Source organism: Salmo salar, chromosome 16 (genome assembly GCF_965601325.2).
Source record: "Salmo salar chromosome 16, fSalSal1, whole genome shotgun sequence".
In the NCBI taxonomy this organism is placed as follows: Eukaryota; Metazoa; Chordata; class Actinopteri; order Salmoniformes; family Salmonidae; genus Salmo; species Salmo salar.
The window spans coordinates 79,632,869-79,655,000 of NC_138306.1; the positions used below are offsets into that span (position 1 = coordinate 79,632,869).

Below are 22,132 nucleotides of genomic sequence, written 5' to 3' on the forward strand. Positions count from 1 at the left end.
CTCAAGGACCATCATTATAGTAATGACAGGCCTGTGATCTCACCACCCTCAAGGACCATCATTATAGTAATGACAGGTCTGTGATTTCACCAACCTCAAGGACCATCATTATAGTAATGACAGGCCTGTGATCTCACCACCCTCAAGGACCATCGTTATAGTAATGACAGGTCTGTGATCTCACCACCCTCAAGGACCATCATTATAGTAATGACAGGTCTGTGATTTCTCCAACCTCAAGAACCATCATTATAGTAATGACAGGTCTGTGATCTCACCACCCTCAAGGACCATCATTATAGTAATGACAGGTCTGTGATCTCACCACCCTCAAGGACCATCATTATAGTAATGACAGGTCTGTGATTTCACCACCCTCAAGGACCATCATTATAGTAATGACAGGTCTGTGACCTCTCCAACCTCAAGGACCATAATTATAGTAATGACAGGTCTGTGATTTTAGAATATTGTCCCTATATCCCATATTGTCCCTATATCCCATATTGTCTCTATATTCCATATTGTCCCTATATCCCATATTGTCCCTATATCCCATATTGTCCTATATTCCATATTGTCTCTATATCCCATATTGTCCCTATACCCCATATTGTCTCTATATCCCATATTGTCCCTATATCCCATATTGTCCCGATATCCCATATTGTCCATATATCCCATATTGTCCCTATATCCCATATTGTCCCTATATCCCATATTGTCCCGATATCCCATATTGTCCATATATCCCATATTGTCCCTATATTCCATATTGTCCATATATCCCATATTGTCGCTATATTCCATATTGTCCTATATCCCTTATTGTCCTATATCCCATATTGTCCCTATATCCCATATTGTCCCTATATTCTATATTGTCCTATATCCCATATTGTCCCTATATCCCATATTCCCAGCTAGCCTACAGCTTTATTATTATATTCCCTGGATCTGAAAGTCCTCACTAATCTCAGATAAAATATGTTGGTTTGTGATGCAAGTGAGAGAAAGTAGAACAGGGGATTAGTTGTTTCCAAGTCCATGGAAAATCATCTGTTGCTTTGATTTAATCTCCAGGTGTAATTGTGTGACCCAGCAATCGCCTTTTGTCCAGATCAGATTAGCCATGTGCCAAAACCTCTAAAAGAGAACACGTTGGCTCCCTGTTTATGCTGCACAAGAGAGAGTTACATCTGTAACCATGGAGAGCCTTCTCTTGGTACCAAGGCGACCCCTTCTCATTTTTGTTGCTGCTGGACATGAAGAAAAAACAAGATGTTCCATCAAAGTGGAGCAGCTTTACAGTCCAGTAACTCTTCTGGTGAAAGAGGCAAATAATACTCTGTGGGCAATATTAACTCCTTCTATCTTATTCAGAGAGGCTGAATGACATGATGAGTAAGGCTAAGTCTGTTTACCAGTGAGTTTTAAAGTGCAGTGGCAATGGCCAATCATTCTCTATGAGGCGTCTTTCATTACTGTCCTCAACTGCCGTTTGTAGAGTTAACTGGGGACGAGAAGTTAAGATGGAATTGACTCCAACCCAGGGGGCCGAACATACACTGTGTACTAAGCATCCTATGTGATGGCACAGCAAAATGTCAATGTCAGATGCACATATGTACTGTATTGGCTTGGACACTGGGCCATGGCCCTATGCCTTAGGATCCGTATTTGGGTCACAGTACTGCACCACTAGACTGTCTACCTGGGTTCTAAAAAGAGATTAAAGGTTTCTGAGTAGGATGCTATTTTGAGGAGGTCTTCAAGCGATGTTGTGAGGGCCATTGAAAGAGTTTTAGTAGGTCAAAATGTCATCAGAGATTTGTCTGAGGACAAAGAGCTCTAATGGAATGTTGGCAGTGATCCAGTGTTCCCTGAGGTGAGTTCAACAAGTGTTCTATTTGCAGCAAACATGTTACTTAGTTACAATGTCAGTTGAACATTCCAAAATCTCACGGTTAAACGTGAAACCGAACATTTTTGTAAGGATAACTGTCGCAGTTTAGCAACAATAATCAAACTGCAAATGACTTTTCTATTCCCACTACATGTAATAGCCACATTAATGGCCACATGATCATTCCTAGTGACAGTTTTAGGGGGTCCCTTCTGAATGCTGGATTAGCTTTTCCTCCTGGGCCATTGTGGCTGCTGGTTGCAGCTGGACCGCTAGCCAAACATCAGTGACTGATTTTGAGCGGATTAAATAAAACTAATTTCATAAATTGAAGAATGACAAACAAAAGGTGTAATGTGTCTGCACGCAAAAACATCTCTCATAAATCTTACTTCATTTTTATTTTCATTATTATTTTCACTGCATCTGGGATAGCGTACACAGACGTTTCGGCTCTGCAGCCTTCTTCAGTGTGTAGGTACAATTTGATTTGAATTGAGAACCACATTTAAGCAGGGAACACAAGTGAGCAACCGATAAGCAGCAGGTGCTTCTAATCAGGGTTGCCACTCATCTTCCAATCAGGGATGTGGCTTTTCTGGCCTACCTGTATACACATTACAGTCAGAAAGAAATACAGAATTATAGGTTATGGGAGTGAGCACGAAGGGCAATTGAGGGCATCAGGCATGAACCATTCAGTTGAAGAATGCTCATGTTTCTTACTGTGGAAATCTCTGGCAGACATGAAAGCAGGCTAGCAGATATGATGATGATGCTCGATGGCTGGAGACTGAAACAGTTGCAGTAGCCTAAGCAACTATTGGAAAGGTTACCCAATCTCAGAAAAGTTCACCCAGTCTCTCTAGGAAATTGTGGAACTGCCCTACCGCAAAGAATTCGAATAAACAATTATACAAAATAATTAGGTGAGTGCTTTTATTTGTCCTGTTTCACATGTAAAAGTGTGTATTATAAATGTACACTGATTGTACAAAACATTAGGAACACCATGACAGACTGACCAGGAGAATCCAGGTGAAATCTATGATCCCTTATTGATGTCATTTTTTAAATCCACTTCAATCAGTGTAGATGAAGGGGAGGATTTTTAAGCCTTAAGACAATTGAGACATGGATTGTGCATGTGCCATTCAGAGGGGAATGGACAAGACAAAACATATAAGTGCCTTTTGAATGGGGTATGGTAGTAGGTGCCAGGCGCACTAGTTTGAGTGTGTCAAGAACTGCCACGCTGCTGGGTTTTTAACACTGAACAGTTTCCCGTTTGTATCAAGAATGGTCCACCACACAAAGGACATCCAGCCAATCTGACACAACTGTGGGAAGTATTAGAGTCAAAGCATCCCTGTGGAACGCTTTCGACACCTAGTAGAGTCCATGCCCTGACGAATTGAGGCTGTTCTGAGTGCAAAAGGTGGTGCAACTCAATATTAGGAAGGTGTTCCTAATGTTTTGTACCCTCAGTGTATAGCACAGGGTCAAGGAGCTAGTTCTGTTCCTGTGACAGTTGTCTGGGATGCTGTTCTGCTGTCTCAGACATTAAGTCCCTACATAGTTCATCATTTTTAACCTACTTCACCATGCAAACCTCATGTGAGTGCCTCCCACCAGACCAGTCAAGTGGAGTTACTCATATATACAGTAACAATACAGTACACTGGTGTCTGGTAGAGCTATGCTTTTTGAATGAAATCCAACTGTTCCAAGGTTCAACTGAACCGACCGTTGGCTTTGTGGCCAATGAGTGGGCATATTTATAAATCAGTCATAACGCAGTAATATTCAGACACAGGATTGTTTTTACAGTGTAACTGTTGTCTTTACTAATTGGTCTGTTGAGTCAGGTGGTCAGTTGATCAGTTGACCAAAAGGCATGGAGAGCTCATAGCACTCGGCAGAGGGGAGGGCATGAACAGGTTCATTTGAAAAGGATTCCCCTTTCAGGGTAGTGGGTTATTGTGTATCCCTGTGGTTGGCTGAACACTAGCTGTAGGTCGCTGTCACTCATAAGGTGTTACAGGGTGACCAGATGCTCCTGCTTGGGACAGAATAAGAGCGGGAGAGAGAGAGAGACCATATTTCCCTCAGATTACACAGACCCACAAAGAATTTGAAAACAATTACAATTTTGATAAACTCCCATATCTATTGGGTGAAATACCACAGTGTGCCATCACAGCAGCAAGATGTGTGACCTGTTGCCACAAGAAAAGGGCAACTATCAAGGCACAAGGCGAGACCCAAATAAAGACATAGGAGGCAGATGGTTGGAGTCTTACAATGTTTATTAATCCAAAGGAGTAGGCAAGAGAATGGTCGTGGACAGGCAAAAGGTCAAAACCAGATCAGAGTCCAGGAGGTACAGAGTGGCAGACAGGCTCGTGGTCAAGGCAGGCAGAATGGTCAGGTAGGCGGGTACAGAGTCCAGAAACAGGCAAGGGTCAAAACTGGGAGGACTAGAAAAAGGAGAATAGCAAAAAGCAGGAGAATGGGAAAAATGCTGGTTGACTTGGAAACATACAAGACGAACTGGCACAGAGAGACAGGAAACACAGGGATAAATACACTGGGGAAAATAAGCAACACCTGGAGGAGGTGGAGACAATCACAAGAACAGGTGAAACAGATCCGGGCATAACAGCAACCAGTGAAGAACAAACACCATTGTAAATACAACCCATATTTATGTTTATTTATTTTCCCTTTTGTACTTTAACTGTTTGCACATCGCTACAACACTGTATATAGGCATAATATAACATATGAAATGTCTTTATTATTTTGGAACTTTTGTGAATGTAATGTTTACAGTTCTTTTTTTTATTGTTTATTTCACTTTTGTTTGTTATCTACTATGTAAACATATGTTTCCCATGCCAGTAAAGCCCTTTGAATGGAATTGAATTGAGAGAATGAGAGACAGCCGATCCTTTCTTATCCTCCAGCTCCTGAGGGCAGCCCAAGCTGTGGGGCTGCAGCTTGGGAAGGAGGGGTAGAAGGAAGGGGTTGCTTGGTGAAGGATGCGGGTGGGGGCAAAAAGCACCAGCCTCTGAGTGGATCAGGGGTTTGAGCAGTGACGTACACTCTTGAAATGGTTCTTCGGCTGTCCCCATAGGAAAACCCTTTGAAGAACCCTTTTTGGTTGCAGGTAGAACCCGTTTGAGTTCCATTTAGAACCCAAAAGAATTCTACCTGAAACCAAAAAGGGTTATATTTGGAACAAAAAAGGTTTCTTCTATGGGGACAGCTGAAGAACCCTTTTGGAACCCTTTTATATAAGAGTGTAGCCCTGGGGGATAGAGGCCGAGGGCAGGGGCTGGGGTTAGAGAAGGAGAGGCAGGTGACTTTCTTCAGCCACAGATCAAAAAGCCGATTATCCCCAGCGTCTGATGACATAGGGACCGGTGGGAGTTGATTGGAGCAAATCTCTTGTCTTTCTTGATGTCCGTTTTAAGCTGTTAAGCTCTTTTGGTGCAGTATTTGTCTTTAGAGTATAATTCTAAAAGGCTTGATATCTAGGGCTCAAATGCTCACACTTTACTGGGCTTTGTCGGAACACGTGTCACCATGTTCTGACTGCTGTGTCACAAGATGACCCTCTAAACAGCCTCAAACAACCCCAACAGTCCACCACCAACAGTAACAGTAAACTAGGAACACTGAAATTACCTCAGAATAACAAAAACTGTCCTTAAAGTGAAAGTTTAGGAAATTAGAATGAGCACCTTTGAGTAATATTAAAAATACATTGACTTAACTTTTATTTACCGTGTTTATCTTTACTTACCCCTGATAACCAGACAGCCAAATTAAATAATTAGCCCCTCAGAGCTAACATTGGACAATGATGGCTTTGTGGCTGGCCGGTCCTACATGACTGAGTGAGCTCTGTGGTATTTTCCAAGGGGCTTCTATAACTGAATAAATGTACACTAGTCTTGATTAGTAGAATAAGCTACTACTCTCTAGCTCTATTTAACTCCAAGTCTGCCATCATGAATAGTCTTGAGATGAGAGGCACTGGCTTGGGCTTGTCAGACTTGACCCAGGAAATTATACACAGGCACAGGAACACACAGGTCCATCTGTTCCCAGGGGGATTTGAATCAGGGGCTGAACCCAGATGTTGTTGACTATATAAATACACAGTGGTCCCACAGTCAGATGTGTAACTGTAGTGTGTGTGTGTGTGTGTGTGTGTGTGTGTGGTGTGTGTGTGTGTGGGGGTGTGGGTGTGGGTGTGGGTGCGTGCGTGCGTGTGTGTTGGCAGATCGTTGGAGAACAGCTGTGTGATGCTGTGGCTGCTGGTCCTTGTCCTGCCCGGGGTAGCATGCAGTGCCCTGACCCAGAACCTTCTACAGCCAGACAATGACCACGGAGACGGTGAGTCACACGACCCACTACACCCTGACCTCAAAGTCCACTAGATAGACTGTCCTTGTGTGTCTCTGTGGGTGCCTCTGTGTATCTCTGTGGGTGTCCTCTGTGTATCTCTGTGGGTGTCACTGTGTATCTCTGTGGGTGTCTCTGTGTATCTCTGTGGGTGTCTCTGTGTATCTCTGTGGGTGTCTCTGTGAATCTCTGTGTATCTCTTTGGGTGTCTCTGTGTATCTCTTTGGGTGTCTCTGTGTATCTCTGTGGGTGTCTCTGTGAATCTCTGTGTATCTCTGTGGGTGTCACTGTGTATCTCTGTGGGTGTCTCTGTGTATCTCTGTGGGTGTCTCTGTGTATCTCTGTGGGTGTCTCTGTGAATCTCTGTGTATCTCTTTGGGTGTCTCTGTGTATCTCTTTGGGTGTCTCTGTATATCTCTGTGGGTGTCTCTGTGAATCTCTGTGTATCTCTGTCGGTGTCTCTGTGTATCTCTGTGTGTATCTCTGTGTATCTCTGTGTATCTCTATGGGTGTCTCTGTGAATCTCTGTGTATCTCTGTGGGTGTCTCTGTGTATCTCTTTGGGTGTCTCTGTGTATCTCTGTGGGTGTCTCTGTGTATCTCTGTGTATCTCTGTGGGTGTCTCTGTGTATCTCTGTGGGTGTCACTGTGTATCTCTGTGGGTGTCTCTGTGTATCTCTGTGGGTGTCTCTGTGTATCTCTTTGGGTGTCTCTGTGTATCTCTGTGGGTGTCTCTGTGTATCTCTGTGGGTGTCTCTGTGTATCTCTGTGGGTGTCTCTGTGTATCTCTTTGGGTGTCTCTGTGTATCTCTGTGGGTGTCTCTGTGTATCTCTTTGGGTGTCTCTGTGTATCTCTGTGGGTGTCTCTGTGAATCTCTGTGGGTGTCTCTGTGAATCTCTGTGTATCTCTGTGGGTGTCTCTGTGTATCTCTGTGGGTGTCTCTGTGTATCTCTGTTGGTGTCTCTGTGTATCTCTGTGGGTGTCTCTACAGTATGTATCTCTTTGGGTGTCTCTGTGTATCTCTTTGGGTGTCTCTGTGTATCTCTGTGGGTGCCTCTGTGTATCTCTTTCCGTCTCTCTGTGTATTTCTGTGGGTGTCTCTGTGGGTGTCTCTGTGTATCTCTGTGGGTGTCTCTGTGTATCTCTTTGGCTGTATCTGTGTCTCTGTGTGCCTCTCTGTGCAGTAGTCGCAACATTGCGGTCCAATTGACATTGGATTCTATTTCTGGTGCCTCCCGTTCCACTTTGTTTGGGCAAAGGAGGTAATTCCTGTCGTTCCATAGGTTCAGTCTGTATGGCACCGTTTGTTGTTTGTTGAGCAGCGTTCAGTTCAAGAGAAAAATGTCTAAATTCTCAGAAGTCGACACAGAGAGCACAGTGTGCCCCATTGAATCAGCCACTGCCATGCTTAAGAACAAATGTCTTGCTGGCGGCTCTCTTTAGAAACGGCCCAGGGACTTCCGATGTTGTTGTTTGTTCTTTTGTAGTGTGGAATACTTTACAACAGTGTTCTTCAGTCCAGGTGTTACCCAGGTTTTAGTTACAGTCAGTGCATCACCACCTGATTAAACTAATCACGGGCCTGCTGATTAGTTAAATCAATAATTAGATAACTAGTTCAATTTCTAATCAATTATTCTAGGATGTAAAAATGCCTCCACAGTCCACACTCTTGTCGACCAGGACTTGGGTTTATTACGCAGCATTTTCATCCTTTCTGTGGAAAACATTTAACTGAAACAAAAGCAGGCAGTGCTCCTAATTCTGTTGTCTCGTTCCCCCTCCAGTCTGAGTAACAGATGTGGGGCAGGCAGCAATCCTCTCATAGTGGAACCTGGTCGTCAGCTTGTCATTTGTGTGATACCCTGCTCTTCGCTGCTTGTTCAGTGAATAAAACAGAACATGAGGTGTGAATTATATATCAGGCCGACCTGCCTGCCGGCCTCCACGGACATAGCAACGCTGCCTCTGCAGAGGGAGGAAGACAGCTGGTCTGGTTAAACCTTGATATCGGTTTATGGAAGAGACTGAATAATCATATGCTTAGCTGAGCTGGTGAGGTACCAGTTTGTTCCTGGTTAAGCCATCTGCTTAGCCTGCTAGTTGTTAAAGTAAGGCAGCAGTTGTTGAGCTAAGGTAACGGTGTATTAGACTATTTCTTCTGTCCACCATCTTCCTCTTACATGAGTTTATCATCATCAGATAATGTGTCTGCATTTAAACTCATTCAGGGAGAATAGGGTGGAGAGAAGGACATGAAGGCTGTCTATTCTACTACGTCCTACATTGTCTGGTCTGTGTACCCTGCACCACTTCAGAACTCACAGTGGGAAACTCATCATGGACAATGTGGCCAGTACAGTACAGTACAATACATTCCCTTTTGACAGAACAGGAAGACCCAGAATTACCTCTGCTGCAGAGGATAAGTTCATTAGAATTAACTGCACCTCAGATTGCAGCCCAAATAAATACTTCACAGAGTTTAAGTAACAGACACATCTCAATATCAACTGTTCAGAGGAGATGGCGTGAATCAGGCCTTCGTGGTCGAATTGCTGCAAAGAAACCACTACTAAAGGGCACCAATAATAAGAAGAGACGTGCTTGGGCCAAGAAACACGAGCAATGAACATTAGACCGGTGGAAATCTGTCCTTTGGTCTGATGAGTCCAAATTTGAGATTTTTGGTTCCAACCGCTGTCTTTGTGAGACGCAAAGTAGATGAACGGATGATCTCTGCATGTGTGGTTCCCACCATGAAGCATGGAGGAGGAGGTGTGATGGTGTGGGGGTGCTTTGCTTTTGACACTGTCACGGATTTATTTAGAATTCAAGGCGCACTTAACCAGCATGGCTACAACAGCCTTCTGCAGCGATACGCCATCCCATCTGATTTGTGCTTAGTGAGACTATCATTGTTTTTCAACAGAACAATGACCAAAACACACCTCCAGGTTGTGTAAGAAGAAGAAGAGTGATGGAGTGTTTCATCAGATGACCTGGCCTCCACAATCACCGGACCTCAACCCAATTGAGATGGTTTGGGATGAGTTGGACCACATAGTGAAGTAAAAGGAGCCAACGTGCTCAGCGTATATGGGAACTCCTTCAAGACTATTGGAAAAGCATTCCTCATGAACCTGGTTGAGAGAATGCCAAGAGTGTGCAAAGCTGTCATCAAGGCAAAGGGTGGCTACTTTGAAGAATCTGAAATATATTTTGATTTGTTTAACACTTTTTTGGTTACTACATGATTCCATATGTGTTATTTCATAGTTTTTATTCTACAATGTAGAAAATAGTAAAAATAAAGAAAAACCCTTGAATGAGTAGTGGGTGTGTCCAAACTTTTGACTGGTACTGTATGTATGTATGTATGTATGTATGTATGTATGTATGTATGTATGTATGTATAAATTCTGTATAAATTCTGTATATGTTGTAGTTACAGTAAGTATTATGATGGGTTGCCTGCTGTAAATGTTGTAGTTACAGTAAGTATTATGATGGGTTGCCTGCTGTATATGTTGTAGTTACAGTAAGTATTATGATGGGTTGCCTACAGTATATGTTGTAGTTACAGTAAGTATTATGATGGGTTGCCTGCTGTATATGTTGTAGTTACAGTAAGTATTATGATGGGTTGCCTGCTGTATATGGTGTAGTTACAGTAAGTATTATGATGGGTTGCCTACGGTATATGGTGTAGTTACAGTAAGTATTATGATGGGTTGCCTGCTGTATATGTTGTAGTTACAGTAAGTGTTATGATGGGTTGCCTACAGTATATGTTGTAGTTACAGTAAGTATTATGATGGGTTGCCTACGGTATATGGTGTAGTTACAGTAAGTGTTATGATGGGTTGCCTACAGTATATGGTGTAGTTACAGTAAGTATTATGATGGGTTGCCTGCTGTATATGGTGTAGTTACAGTAAGTATTATGATGGGTTGCCTACGGTATATGGTGTAGTTACAGTAAGTATTATGATGGGTTGCCTGCTGTATATGTTGTAGTTACAGTAAGTGTTATGATGGGTTGCCTACTATATATGTTGTAGTTACAGTAAGTGTTATGATGGGTTGCCTACTATATATGTTGTAGTTACAGTAAGTATTATGATGGGTTGCCTACGGTATATGTTGTAGTTACAGTAAGTATTATGATGGGTTGCCTACAGTATATGGTGTAGTTACAGTAAGTATTATGATGGGTTGCCTGCTGTATATGTTGTAGTTACAGTAAGTGTTATGATGGGTTGCCTACGGTATATGTTGTAGTTACAGTAAGTGTTATGATGGGTTGCCTACTGTATATGTTGTAGTTACAGTAAGTATTATGATGGGTTGCCTACAGTATATGGTGTAGTTACAGTAAGTATTATGATGGGTTGCCTGCTGTATATGTTGTAGTTACAGTAAATGTTATGATGGGTTGCCTACGGTATATGGTGTAGTTACAGTAAGTATTATGATGGGTTGCCTGCTGTATATGGTGTAGTTACAGTGAGTGTTATGATGGGTTGCCTACGGTATATGGTGTAGTTACAGTAAGTATTATGATGGGTTGCCTGCTGTATATGTTGTAGTTACAGTAAGTGTTATGATGGGTTGCCTACTATATATGTTGTAGTTACAGTAAGTGTTATGATGGGTTGCCTGCTGTATATGTTGTAGTTACAGTAAGTATTATGATGGGTTGCCTGCTGTATATGTTGTAGTTACAGTAAGTATTATGATGGGTTGCCTGCTGTATATGGTGTAGTTACAGTAAGTATTATGATGGGTTGCCTGCGGTATATGGTGTAGTTACAGTAAGTGTTATGATGGGTTGCCTACAGTATATGGTGTAGTTACAGTAAGTATTATGATGGGTTGCCTGCTGTATATGTTGTAGTTACAGTAAGTGTTATGATGGGTTGCCTACGGTATATGTTGTAGTTACAGTAAGTGTTATGATGGGTTGCCTACGGTATATGGTGTAGTTACAGTAAGTGTTATGATGGGTTGCCTACAGTATATGTTGTAGGTACAGTAAGTGTTATGATGGGTTGCCTACAGTATATGTTGCAACAGTACTACTGAAGTCAGTGACACTTATCTGGTGAACAGGTCACATGAACAATGACCTTACTCTGACTGGACCTGTCTAATTTGTCTAAGGTATTCTGTATCCTACTCAATTAAGCACTGACCGTCTCTAACTAGTGTTGTGACTACTGCACCTAATAGTGCTAATGCAGTGGAGGTAAGCTCTCACAGCACAGCCCCTCTATGACCACAGTCATAGCACTAATACAGTGGAGGTAAGCTCTCACAGCACAGCCCCTCTATGACCAAAGTCATAGCACTAATACAGTGGAGGTAAGCTCTCACAGCACAGTCCCTCTATGACCACAGTCATAGCACTAATACAGTGGAGGTAAGCTCTCACAGCACAGCCCCTCTATGACCACAGTCATAGCACTAATACAGTGGAGGTAAGCTCTCACAGCACAGCCCTTCTATGACCACAGTCATAGCACTAATACAGTGGAGGTAAGCTCTCACAGCACAGCCCCTCTATGACCACAGTCATAGCACTAATACAGTGGAGGTACAGCAAGCTAGTCGTTCATAGTCTAATATGTAGTGGAGGTAAGCTCTCAGCTGGTTGTTCATAGTCCAATAGGTAGTGGAGCTCTCAGCTGGTTGTTCATAGTCTAATACGTAGCGGAGGTAAGCTCTCAGCTGGTTGTTCATAGTCTAATATGTAGTGGAGGTAAGCTCTCAGCTGGTTGTTCATAGTCTAATATGTAGCGGAGGTAAGCTCTCAGCTGGTTGTTCATAGTCTAATATGTAGTGGAGCTCTCAGCTGGTTGTTCATAGTCTAATATGTAGTGGAGGTAAGCTCTCAGCTGGTTGTTCATAGTCTAATATGTAGCGGAGGTAAGCTCTCAGCTGGTTGTTCATAGTCTAAATGTAGTGGAGCTCTCAGCTGGTTGTTCATAGTCTAATACGTAGCGGAGGTAAGCTCTCAGCTGCTTGTTCATAGTCTAATACATAGCGGAGGTAAGCTCTCAGCTGGTTGTTCATAGTCTAATACGTAGCGGAGGTAAGCTCTCAGCTGGTTGTTCATAGTCTAATATGTAGTGGAGCTCTCAGCCGGTTGTTCATAGTCTAATATGTAGTGGAGGTAAGCTCTCAGCTGGTTGTTCATAGTCTAATATGTAGTGGAGGTAAGCTCTAAGCTGGTTGTTCATAGTCTAATATGTAGTGGAGGTAAGTTCTCAGCCGGTTGTTCATAGTCTAATATGTAGCGGAGGTAAGCTCTCAGCTGGTTGTTCATAGTCTAAATGTAGTGGAGGTAAGCTCTCAGCTGGTTGTTCAAAGTCTAATACGTAGCGGAGGTAAACTCAAAGCTAGTCGTTCATAGTCTAATATGTAGCGGAGGTTAGTTCTCAGCTGGTTGTTCATAGTCTAATATTTAGTGGAGGTTAGCTCTCAGCTGGTTGTTCATAGTCTAATATGTAGTGGAGCTCTCAGCTGATTGTTCATAGTCTAATATGTAGCAGAGGTAAGCTCTCAGCAGGTCGTTCATAGTCTAATATATAGAGGAGGTAAGCTCTCAGCTGGTTGTTCATAGTCTAATATGTAGTGGAGGTAAGCTCTCAGCTGGTTGTTCATAATCTAATATGTAGTGGAGCTTTCAGCTGGTTGTTCATAGTCTAATATGTAGTGGAGCTCTCAGCTGGTTGTTCATAATCTAATATGTAGTGGAGCTCTCAGCTGGTTGTTCATAGTCTAATATGTAGTGGAGCTCTCAGCTGGTTGTTCATAATCTAATATGTAGTGGAGGTAAGCTCTCAGCTGGTTGTTCATAATCTAATATGTAGTGGAGGTAAGCTCTCAGCTGGTTGTTCATAGTCTAATATGTAGTGGAGCTTTCAGCTGGTTGTTCATAGTCTAATATGTAGTGGAGGTAAGCTCTCAGCTGCTTGTTCATAGTCTAATATGTAGTGGAGGTAAGCTCTCAGCTGGTTGTTCATAGTCTAATATGTAGCGGAGGTAAGCTTTCAGCTGGTTGTTCATAGTCTAATATGTAGTGGAGCTCTCAGCTGGTTGTTCATAATCTAATATGTAGTGGAGGTAAGCTCTCAGCTGGTTGTTCATAGTCTAATATGTAGTGGAGCTCTCAGCTGGTTGTTCATAGTCTAATATGTAGTGGAGGTAAGCTGTCAGCTGCTTGTTCATAGTCTAATATGTAGTGGAGGTAAGCTCTCAGCTGGTTGTTCATAATCTAATATGTAGTGGAGGTAAGCTGTCAGCTGGTTGTTCATAATCTAATATATAGTGGAGGTAAGCTCTCAGCTGGTTGTTCATAGTCTAATATGTAGTGGAGCTCTCAGCTGGTTGTTCATAGTCTAATATGTAGTGGAGCTCTCAGCTGCTTGTTCATAGTCTAATATGTAGTGGAGGTAAGCTGTCAGCTGCTTGTTCATAGTCTAATATGTAGTGGAGGTAAGCTCTCAGCTGCTTGTTCATAGTCTAATATGTAGTGGAGGTAAGCTCTCAGCTGGTTGTTCATAATCTAATATGTAGTGGAGGTAAGCTGTCAGCTGGTTGTTCATAATCTAATATATAGTGGAGGTAAGCTCTCAGCTGGTTGTTCATAGTCTAATATGTAGTGGAGCTCTCAGCTGGTTGTTCATAGTCTAATATGTAGTGGAGGTAAGCTCTCAGCTGCTTGTTCATAGTCTAATATGTAGTGGAGGTAAGCTGTCAGCTGCTTGTTCATAGTCTAATATGTAGTGGAGGTAAGCTGTCAGCTGCTTGTTCATAGTCTAATATGTAGTGGAGGTAAGCTCTCAGCTGCTTGTTCATAGTCTAATATGTAGTGGAGGTAAGCTGTCAGCTGCTTGTTCATAGTCTAATATGTAGTGGAGGTAAGCTCTCAGCTGCTTGTTCATAGTCTAATATGTAGTGGAGGTAAGCTGTCAGCTGCTTGTTCATAGTCTAATATGTAGTGGAGCTCTCAGTTAGTTGAGGTAAGCTCTCACAGCCCCGGTACTGAAGTAGTTGAACCATCAAACCACAGAAGGGGGTTGTTGCTGTCTGCTTTAGTGGCACTGACAGCTGAGTTGACGTAGGACTGTGTGTAGGGTAGGTTAGTGCTGGAGGGAGAACCATGGTATTGAACCAACCCAGACAGGGTATAGTTGAGACTGGAATGGGAAATACATGCCACAGTAAGGTGATTACTGCATTGCCCAAGAGGGAAGGAAGGGAGAAAATCCAGATCACATGAATGGTAGAAGACGTAGAGAGGAGGAACATCTTCAGAGGCATTGTCGTCCTTTTTCTAAATCTAGTTTCCTCTACTTCCTGTTTACTGATATCTGCAGCTGGGATTCACCAGAGGGTAATGGCTATTCACTACAGTAACAGTGTTAGTTGCATACACCCACGTGTACACACATACCCACATACACACGTGCACACACACGTCACCTACAGACAGCTAATCTCGCTCAGACAATGAGACCCCACCCACAAACACTGGCATATAGCGCTACTGTATTTTGACACCCTAGGAGGATGGTGGGAGGAGCTATAGGAGGATGTAATAGAGTCAAAGTTCCATTTATTCCATTGCAGCCATTACAATGAAAGGAAAGGGAAAGAGGGATACATAGTCAGTTGTACAACTGAATGCATTCAACTGAAGTCTTCCGCATTTAATCCAACCTGACATCCACGTCATCAATGAGACCGTCCTCCTATCGCTCCTCCTACCAGTATATTGACCCTCTGGTTGACACACCAGTATGTATGTTGACTTGGTATATTGACCCTCTGGATGACACACCAGTATGTATGTTGACTTGGTATATTGACCCTCTGGATGACATACCAGTATGTATGTTGACTTGGTATATAGACCCTGTTTTCATTTTGTTCGTTGTTGTCATGAATAACTCAATATGTGCCTCAAATTCATACTTATGTAAATAAGATATTTCAGATTTTTTATTTTTAATAAATTAGAAAAAAAATCTAAAAAGCTGTTTTCGGTTTGTAGTTGTGGGGTATTGTGTGTAGATTGGTGAGGATTTTTTTAAATTGAATTAATTTTAGAATAAGGCTATAACATAACAAAATGTGGAAAAGGGGAAGGGGTCTGAATACTTTCCGAATGCACTGTACGTGTGCCTCAAACACTGCCAAGCGCCTATGAATAGGAAACTGCCAATGTAATATATATCTAAAGTACAGCACAGTGTCTGTACTGTTATACAGGCCTATCACATGGACCAGTAATCTCAGTCAGTCATTAGACAATGGGTAGGTCAAGGCCTGTTCTCTCTAGTGACCTCACCTCATTATAAGTCTCTCAACAGATGTTACCTGCATGCACCTCCACAGCAGGGGGGGGGGGGGGGGGGGGGGGGGGGGGGGGGGGGGGTGTGTGTGTGTGTGTGTGTGTGTGTGTGTGTGTGTGTGTGTGTGTGTGTGTGTGTGTGTGTGTGACAGTCAGTCTGTCACTACCGTACTGCCTCAAAAACACAGTATTTCCTGACATGGGAAATACATAGAACATTAACTGTCAATTGAACAGCCTTATTCAAGACGGTCATGTTCATTAGCCCCATAAAACTTGTCATGGTTTAATAGCCTCATAAAACATATCATGGGTTAATCATTAAAGCAAAATGTACTGTCTATACAATGTTTATCTCATGTGTCCACGTCACTGTAACTTACATAATGTGCTTCTTCAGGGAAATAAAGAGATTTAAACAGTAACTGTTTGTTCCAGTTAGCCCGAGTGTCACTGTTGGAGATGTAATCCTTCTCACGAGGTCCTGCTGTTTGATTTGGGGTCCAGTTCAGTTTCCTACCGGCTGCTTCTCTCAACAAGAGTCATAAGACCAACCTGTATATTAGCTTCAACTTGTTTTTAGTGCAACTAGACCCCCCCTTCAGTGTGTGTGCTATGCTTTACAACTGTTTGTTTTCAAACATATGAGATCTCTGTTTCGAGTTCAATGACATAAGAAGAAAATAACTTCACAAAACACTAGTGTTCAAACTTCCTTAGTTTGTATCACATGGGGTTGTTCCAGCATCGCCATCCAGACAAACTCACCTCACCCTTTGTGAGCTTCTATAATGGTTAACGGATTAACAGTTTTTAGCGTTTGCCCAAATGTCATAAACCTGGATTAACAGTTTTTTGCAATAGTCCAAATGTCATGAACCTGGATTTGAGTTGCTCTGACAACCAAGGCACCTGAGAGGCCCGGTGAAATGTTAAGAGGCTGACGTATTATAATATGGATTATTTTGATAGCTGAATGATTTTGGCATGTATTTCTTCATGTTTATAAATTGTTTGTATTCACCAAAAAAGTGCATAGAAAAATATATCAGTCTGTTAGAAAAAAAACGACAGTGAATGCAGATATCCATAGAGACGGTTAGAGTCATTAACCTCTCGTTTTATCCCCCAGGTGCTGTTGCCGTGACGACCCGGCCCCACATCTACTACTGCCGCTCACCCAACATGGAGGTCTTCACCTGCTGGTGGCATCCCCTTGACAACAACTCCGAGAGTGACGACAACATCACCTACAGCCTCACCTACTCCTTAGAGTACGTACTATTGCTATACAGTGCATTCGTATTCAGACCCCTTGATCCACATTTTATTAAGTTACAGCCTTATTCTAAAATGGATTAAATTAAAAAAATATTGCTCAATCTACACACAATACCCCATAATGACAAAGTGAAAACACAGCTATTTTCAGGTCTCTCCAGAGATGTTAAATCGGGTTCAGGTCCGGGATCTGGCTGGGCCTCTAAAGGACATTCAGGGACTTGTCCCCGAAGCCACTCCTGCGTTGTGCTTAGGGTAGTTGTCTTGTTGGAAGGTGAACCTTTGCCCCAGTTTGAGGTCCTGAGTGCTCTGGAGCAGGTTTTCATCAAGGATCTCTCTGTACTTTGCTCCGTTCATCTTTCCCTCAATCCTGACTTGTCTCCCAGTCGCTGCCGCTGAAAAACATCCCCGCAGCATGATTCTGCCACCACCATGCTTCACCGTAGGAGTGATGCCAGGTTTCCTCCAGACGTGACGCATGGCATTCAGGCCAAAGAGTTCAATCTTGGTTTCATCAGACCAGAGAATCTTGTTTCTCATGGTCTGAGAGTCCTTCAGGTGCCTTTTGGCAAACTCCAAGCGGGCTGTCATGTGCCTTTTACTGTGGAGTGACTTCCGTCTGGCCACTCTACCATAAAGGCCTGATTGGTGGAGTGCTGCAGAGATGGTTGTCCTTCTGGAAGATTCTCCCATCTCCACAGAGGAACTCTGGAGCTCTTTCAGAGTAACCATTGGATTCTTGGTCACCTCCCAGACCAAGGCCCTTCTCCCCCGATTGCTCAGTTTGGCTGGGTGGCCAGCTATAGGAAAAGTCTTTGTGGTTCCATACTTCTTCCATTTCAGAACGATGGAGGCCTCTATGTTCTTGGGGACCTTCATTGCTGCATAAATGTTTTGGTACCCTTCCCCAGATCTGTGCCTCGACGCAATCCTGTCTCGAAGCTCCACAGACAATTCCTTAGACATCATGGCTTTTGCTCTGACATGCACTGGCAACTGTGGGACCTTATATAGACAGGTGTGTGCCTTTCCAAATCATGTCCAATCAATTGAATTTACCACAGGTGGACTCCAATCAAGTTGTAGAAACATCTCAAGGACGATCAATGGAAACAGGATGCACCTGAGCTCAATTTCGAGTCTCGTAGCAAAGGGTCTGAATACTTATGTAAATAAGGTATTTCTGTTTTGTTTTTTATGAATGTGCAAAAATTTGTGATTATGGTGTATTGTGTGTAGATTGCTGAGGGATTTTTTTTATTTAATCAATTTTAGAATAAGGCTGTAACGTAACACAATGTGGAAAAAGACAAGGGGTCTGAATACTTTCCAAAGGCACTGTATATACACACATCAGGTACTATATACCGTATATATACACACCATGAACTATATACTGTATATATACACACACCATGTACTATATACTTGTCACGTCCTGACCAGCAGATGGAGCTGTTGTAGTAGTTTTGGGGTCAGGACGTGGCAGTCTTGTGTGTGTGATTGTTCTGTGTTGGTCTTGTGACTCCTGATCAGGAACAGCTGGGGATCGTTGTTCCTGATTGGGAGTCATATATGTAGGAGTATGTTTGTCACTTGGTTTTGTGGGTAGTTGTTTTTGCACTGCGTTGGTGAGCCTGCAAAACTGTTTAGTGTTGTGGGTATCATTTATTGTTTTGTCAAGTGGATGCGTTACTCTTTTTTTGTTAATTAAAATATGAGTATCCACAACTCCGCTGCATTTTGGTCTTCCCTGCAACACAACGAAGGATTTTGTGACAGAACTACCCACCACCAAAGGACCAAGCAGCGGAGAAGAGGACAGAGGCAAGTGAGGGAGGAATGTTGGAAGCAGCGCGCTCGGGAGGTGATGGATTCCTGGTCGCTGGAGGTGTTGACGGAGAGGATTGACTGGACATGGGAGCAGTTGCGGGTCCACTGTGACAACCTGCCTGGGAGGCAGGTAGAACCCGAGAGGCAGCCCCAATAATTTTTTAGGGGGGGGCACAAGGGCTATTTGGCGGGGCGAGATTACAGCCCCAGGCCAGCTCCCCGTACCCTTGTAGGGCAGACTGGACAGGTCCTGTGCTTTGGGGTTGGGGCTGTGGTGAGGCCTGGGATTTTCAGGCCGGTAGGCAAGGTACCAGCGCCCCGCATGTGCCAGGGCGAAGTAGGCATCGAGCCGGAAGGGGTGATGCCAACGCTGCGCTCAAGACCGCCAGTGCGCCCTTTCGGTCCGGTGTTTCCCGCTAGACGCACTAGCATGGAGGTGCGTGTCTCCAGGCTGGCACGTCCAGTACCAGCCCCACGCATCAGGAGTCTAGTGCGTCAGCCCAGCCTCGCCAGTCAACAGTCGCCAGAGCTGACCGCCAGTCAACAGTCGCCAGTGCTGACCACCAGTCAACAGTCGCCGGAGCTGACCGCCAGTCAACAGTCGTCAGAGCTGCCCGCCAGTCAACAGTCGTCGGAGCTGACCGCCAGTCAACAGTCGTCGGAGCTGACCGCCAGTCAACAGTCGTCGGAGCTGACCGCCAGTCAACAGTCGCCGGAGCTGCCCGCCAGTCAACAGTCGCCGGAGCTGACCGCCAGTCAACAGTCGTCGGAGCTGACCGCCAGTCAACAGTCGTCGGAGCTGCCCGCCAGTCAACAGTCGTCGGAGCTGCCCGCCAGTCAACAGTCGTCGGAGCTGCCCGCCAGTCAACAGTCGCCGGAGTGGCCAGACTGCGCTGAACTGCCGGAGTGGCCAGACTGCGCTGAACTGCCGGAGTGGCCAGACTGCGCTGAACTGCCGGAGTGGCCAGACTGCGCTGAACTGCCGGAGTGGCCAGACTGCGCTGAACTGCCGGAGTGGCCAGACTGCCGGAGTCTGGCCCGAGGGGCCAGACTGCCCTCCGGCCCAGCCCGAGGGGCCCTCCTGCCCTCCGGCCTAGCCCGAGGGGCCCTCCTGTCCCCCGGCCCAGCCCGAGGGGCCCTCCTGTACCCCGGCCCAGCCCGAGGGGCCCTCCTGTCCCCCGGCCCAGCCCGAGGGGCCCTCCTGTCCCCCGGCCCAGCCCGAGGGGCCCTCCTGTCCCCAGGCCCCGGCCCAGCCCGAGGGGCCCTCCTGTCCCCCGGCCCAGCCCGAGGGGCCCTCCTGTCCCCCGGCCCAGCCCGAGGGGCCCTCCTGTCCTCCGGCCCAGCCCGAGGGGTCCGTCTGCCTGGCGCAGCTATCGGCGCCACCGAAGTGGGCGACGCCGAGGGTGGAGCAAGGTCCACATCCTGCACCTGAGCCACCTCCAGGATAGGTGGGTTGGGGAGGGAGGGTGTAGCACAGTGCCGTCGTTGACGGCAGCCACCATCCCTTCCCTCCCTTATTGTTTAGGGGTTATTGTTTATGGGTTTTGTTGGGATTTTGTTTGTTGGTGTTTTTTTTGTTGTTAGGTGCATTCCGGGGTCTGCACCTTGAGGGGGGGTACTGTCACGTCCTGACCAGCAGATGGAGCTGTTGTAGTAGTTTTGGGGTCAGGACGTGGCAGTCTTGTGTGTGTGATTGTTCTGTGTTGGTCTTGTGACTCCTGATCAGGAACAGCTGGGGATCGTTGTTCCTGATTGGGAGTCATATATGTAGGAGTATGTTTGTCACTTGGTTTTGTGGGTAGTTGTTTTTGCACTGCGTTGGTGAGCCTGCAAAACTGTTTAGTGTTGTGGGTATCATTTATTGTTTTGTCAAGTGGATGCGTTACTCTTTTTTTGTTAATTAAAATATGAGTATCCACAACTCCGCTGCATTTTGGTCTTCCCTGCAACACAACGAAGGATTTTGTGACAATACTGTATATATACACACACCAGGTACTATATACCGTATATATACACACCATGAACTATATACTGTATATATACACACACCATGTACGATATACTGTATATATACACAGTACACACCTTGTACTCTCCTTGTTGCAGGATTGGTAGAGGATAAAATCCTGCATTCATAAAGAAAACGCCTTGAAATACTCTAAGATTAATTTTTAATTTCAAGGCTTTTTTCCCCAGTAACTGCAGGTATTTTCATTCTATCACATCGTGTAGTAACAATGTACCCTAAGAGACTGTATTCATTAAAATAAATTAGTTGAGTTGAATTGAATTGACCATATCATTCCTTTCTTGTTTGTCACAGAAAGGGGCCGAGGCGTGAGTGTCCAGACTATGTAACGGGCGGCCCCAACAGTTGTCACTTTGACAGTGGCCACACATCCATCTGGACCATATACTGCATGAACGTGATGGCCAGGACCTCCCACAGAGTGTTCAGCTCCAAGGACCACTGTCTGGACGTGGCTGATATAGGTACAGGGTGATATAGACCACTGTCTGGATGTGGCTGATATAGGTACAGGGTGATATAGACCACTGTCTGGACGTGGCTGATATAGGTACAGGGTGATATAGACCCCTGTCTGGACGTGGCTGATATAGGTACAGGGAGATATAAATCACTGTCTGGATGTGGCTGATATAGGTACAGGGTGATATAGACCACTGTCTGGACGTGGCTGATATAGGAAACAGGGTGATATAAATCACTGTCTGGATGTGGCTGATATAGGTACAGGGTGATATAGACCACTGTCTGGATGTGGATGATATAGGTACAGGGTGATATAGACCACTGTCTGGATGTGGCTGATATAGGTACAGGGTGATATAGACCACTGTCTGGATGTGGCTGATATAGGTACAGGGTGATATAGACCACTGTCTGGATGTGGATGATATAGGTACAGGGTGATATAGACCACTGTCTGGATGTGGCTGATATAGGTACAGGGTGATATAGACCACTGTCTGGATGTGGCTGATATAGGTACAGGGTGATATAGACCACTGTCTGGATGTGGCTGATATAGGTACAGGGTGATATAGACCACTGTCTGGATGTGGATGATATAGGTACAGGGTGATATAGACCACTGTCTGGATGTGGCTGATATAGGTACAGGGTGATATAGACCACTGTCTGGATGTGGCTGATATAGGTACAGGGTGATATAGACCACTGTCTGGATGTGGATGATATAGGTACAGGGTGATATAGACCACTGTCTGGACGTGGCTGATATAGGTACAGGGTGATATAGACCACTGTCTGGATGTGGCTGATATAGGTACAGGGTGATATAGAC

General features: G+C 44.6%; 1 protein-coding gene across 7 annotated transcripts in view; it reads left to right on the forward strand.

The window, feature by feature from the left end:
- Window positions 1-22,132, forward strand: part of LOC106574656 (prolactin receptor) — a 46,149-nt gene that overhangs the window by 15,597 nt on the left and 8,420 nt on the right. For 5 of the 7 annotated variants that reach the window (XM_045698000.2, XM_045697997.2, XM_045697995.2 and 2 more), the window contains 3 exons: window positions 6,201-6,313; window positions 16,819-16,960; window positions 21,127-21,296. In XM_045698000.2, coding sequence (XP_045553956.1) covers window positions 6,223-6,313; window positions 16,819-16,960; window positions 21,127-21,296 — 403 coding nt within the window. In that variant the 5' untranslated portion in view covers window positions 6,201-6,222. Of the gene's footprint in view, window positions 1-4,206; window positions 4,597-6,200; window positions 6,314-16,818; window positions 16,961-21,126; window positions 21,297-22,132 lie in introns of those variants that run through there. The other 2 variants (XM_082963017.1, XM_082963016.1) reach the window with 2 other exon arrangements.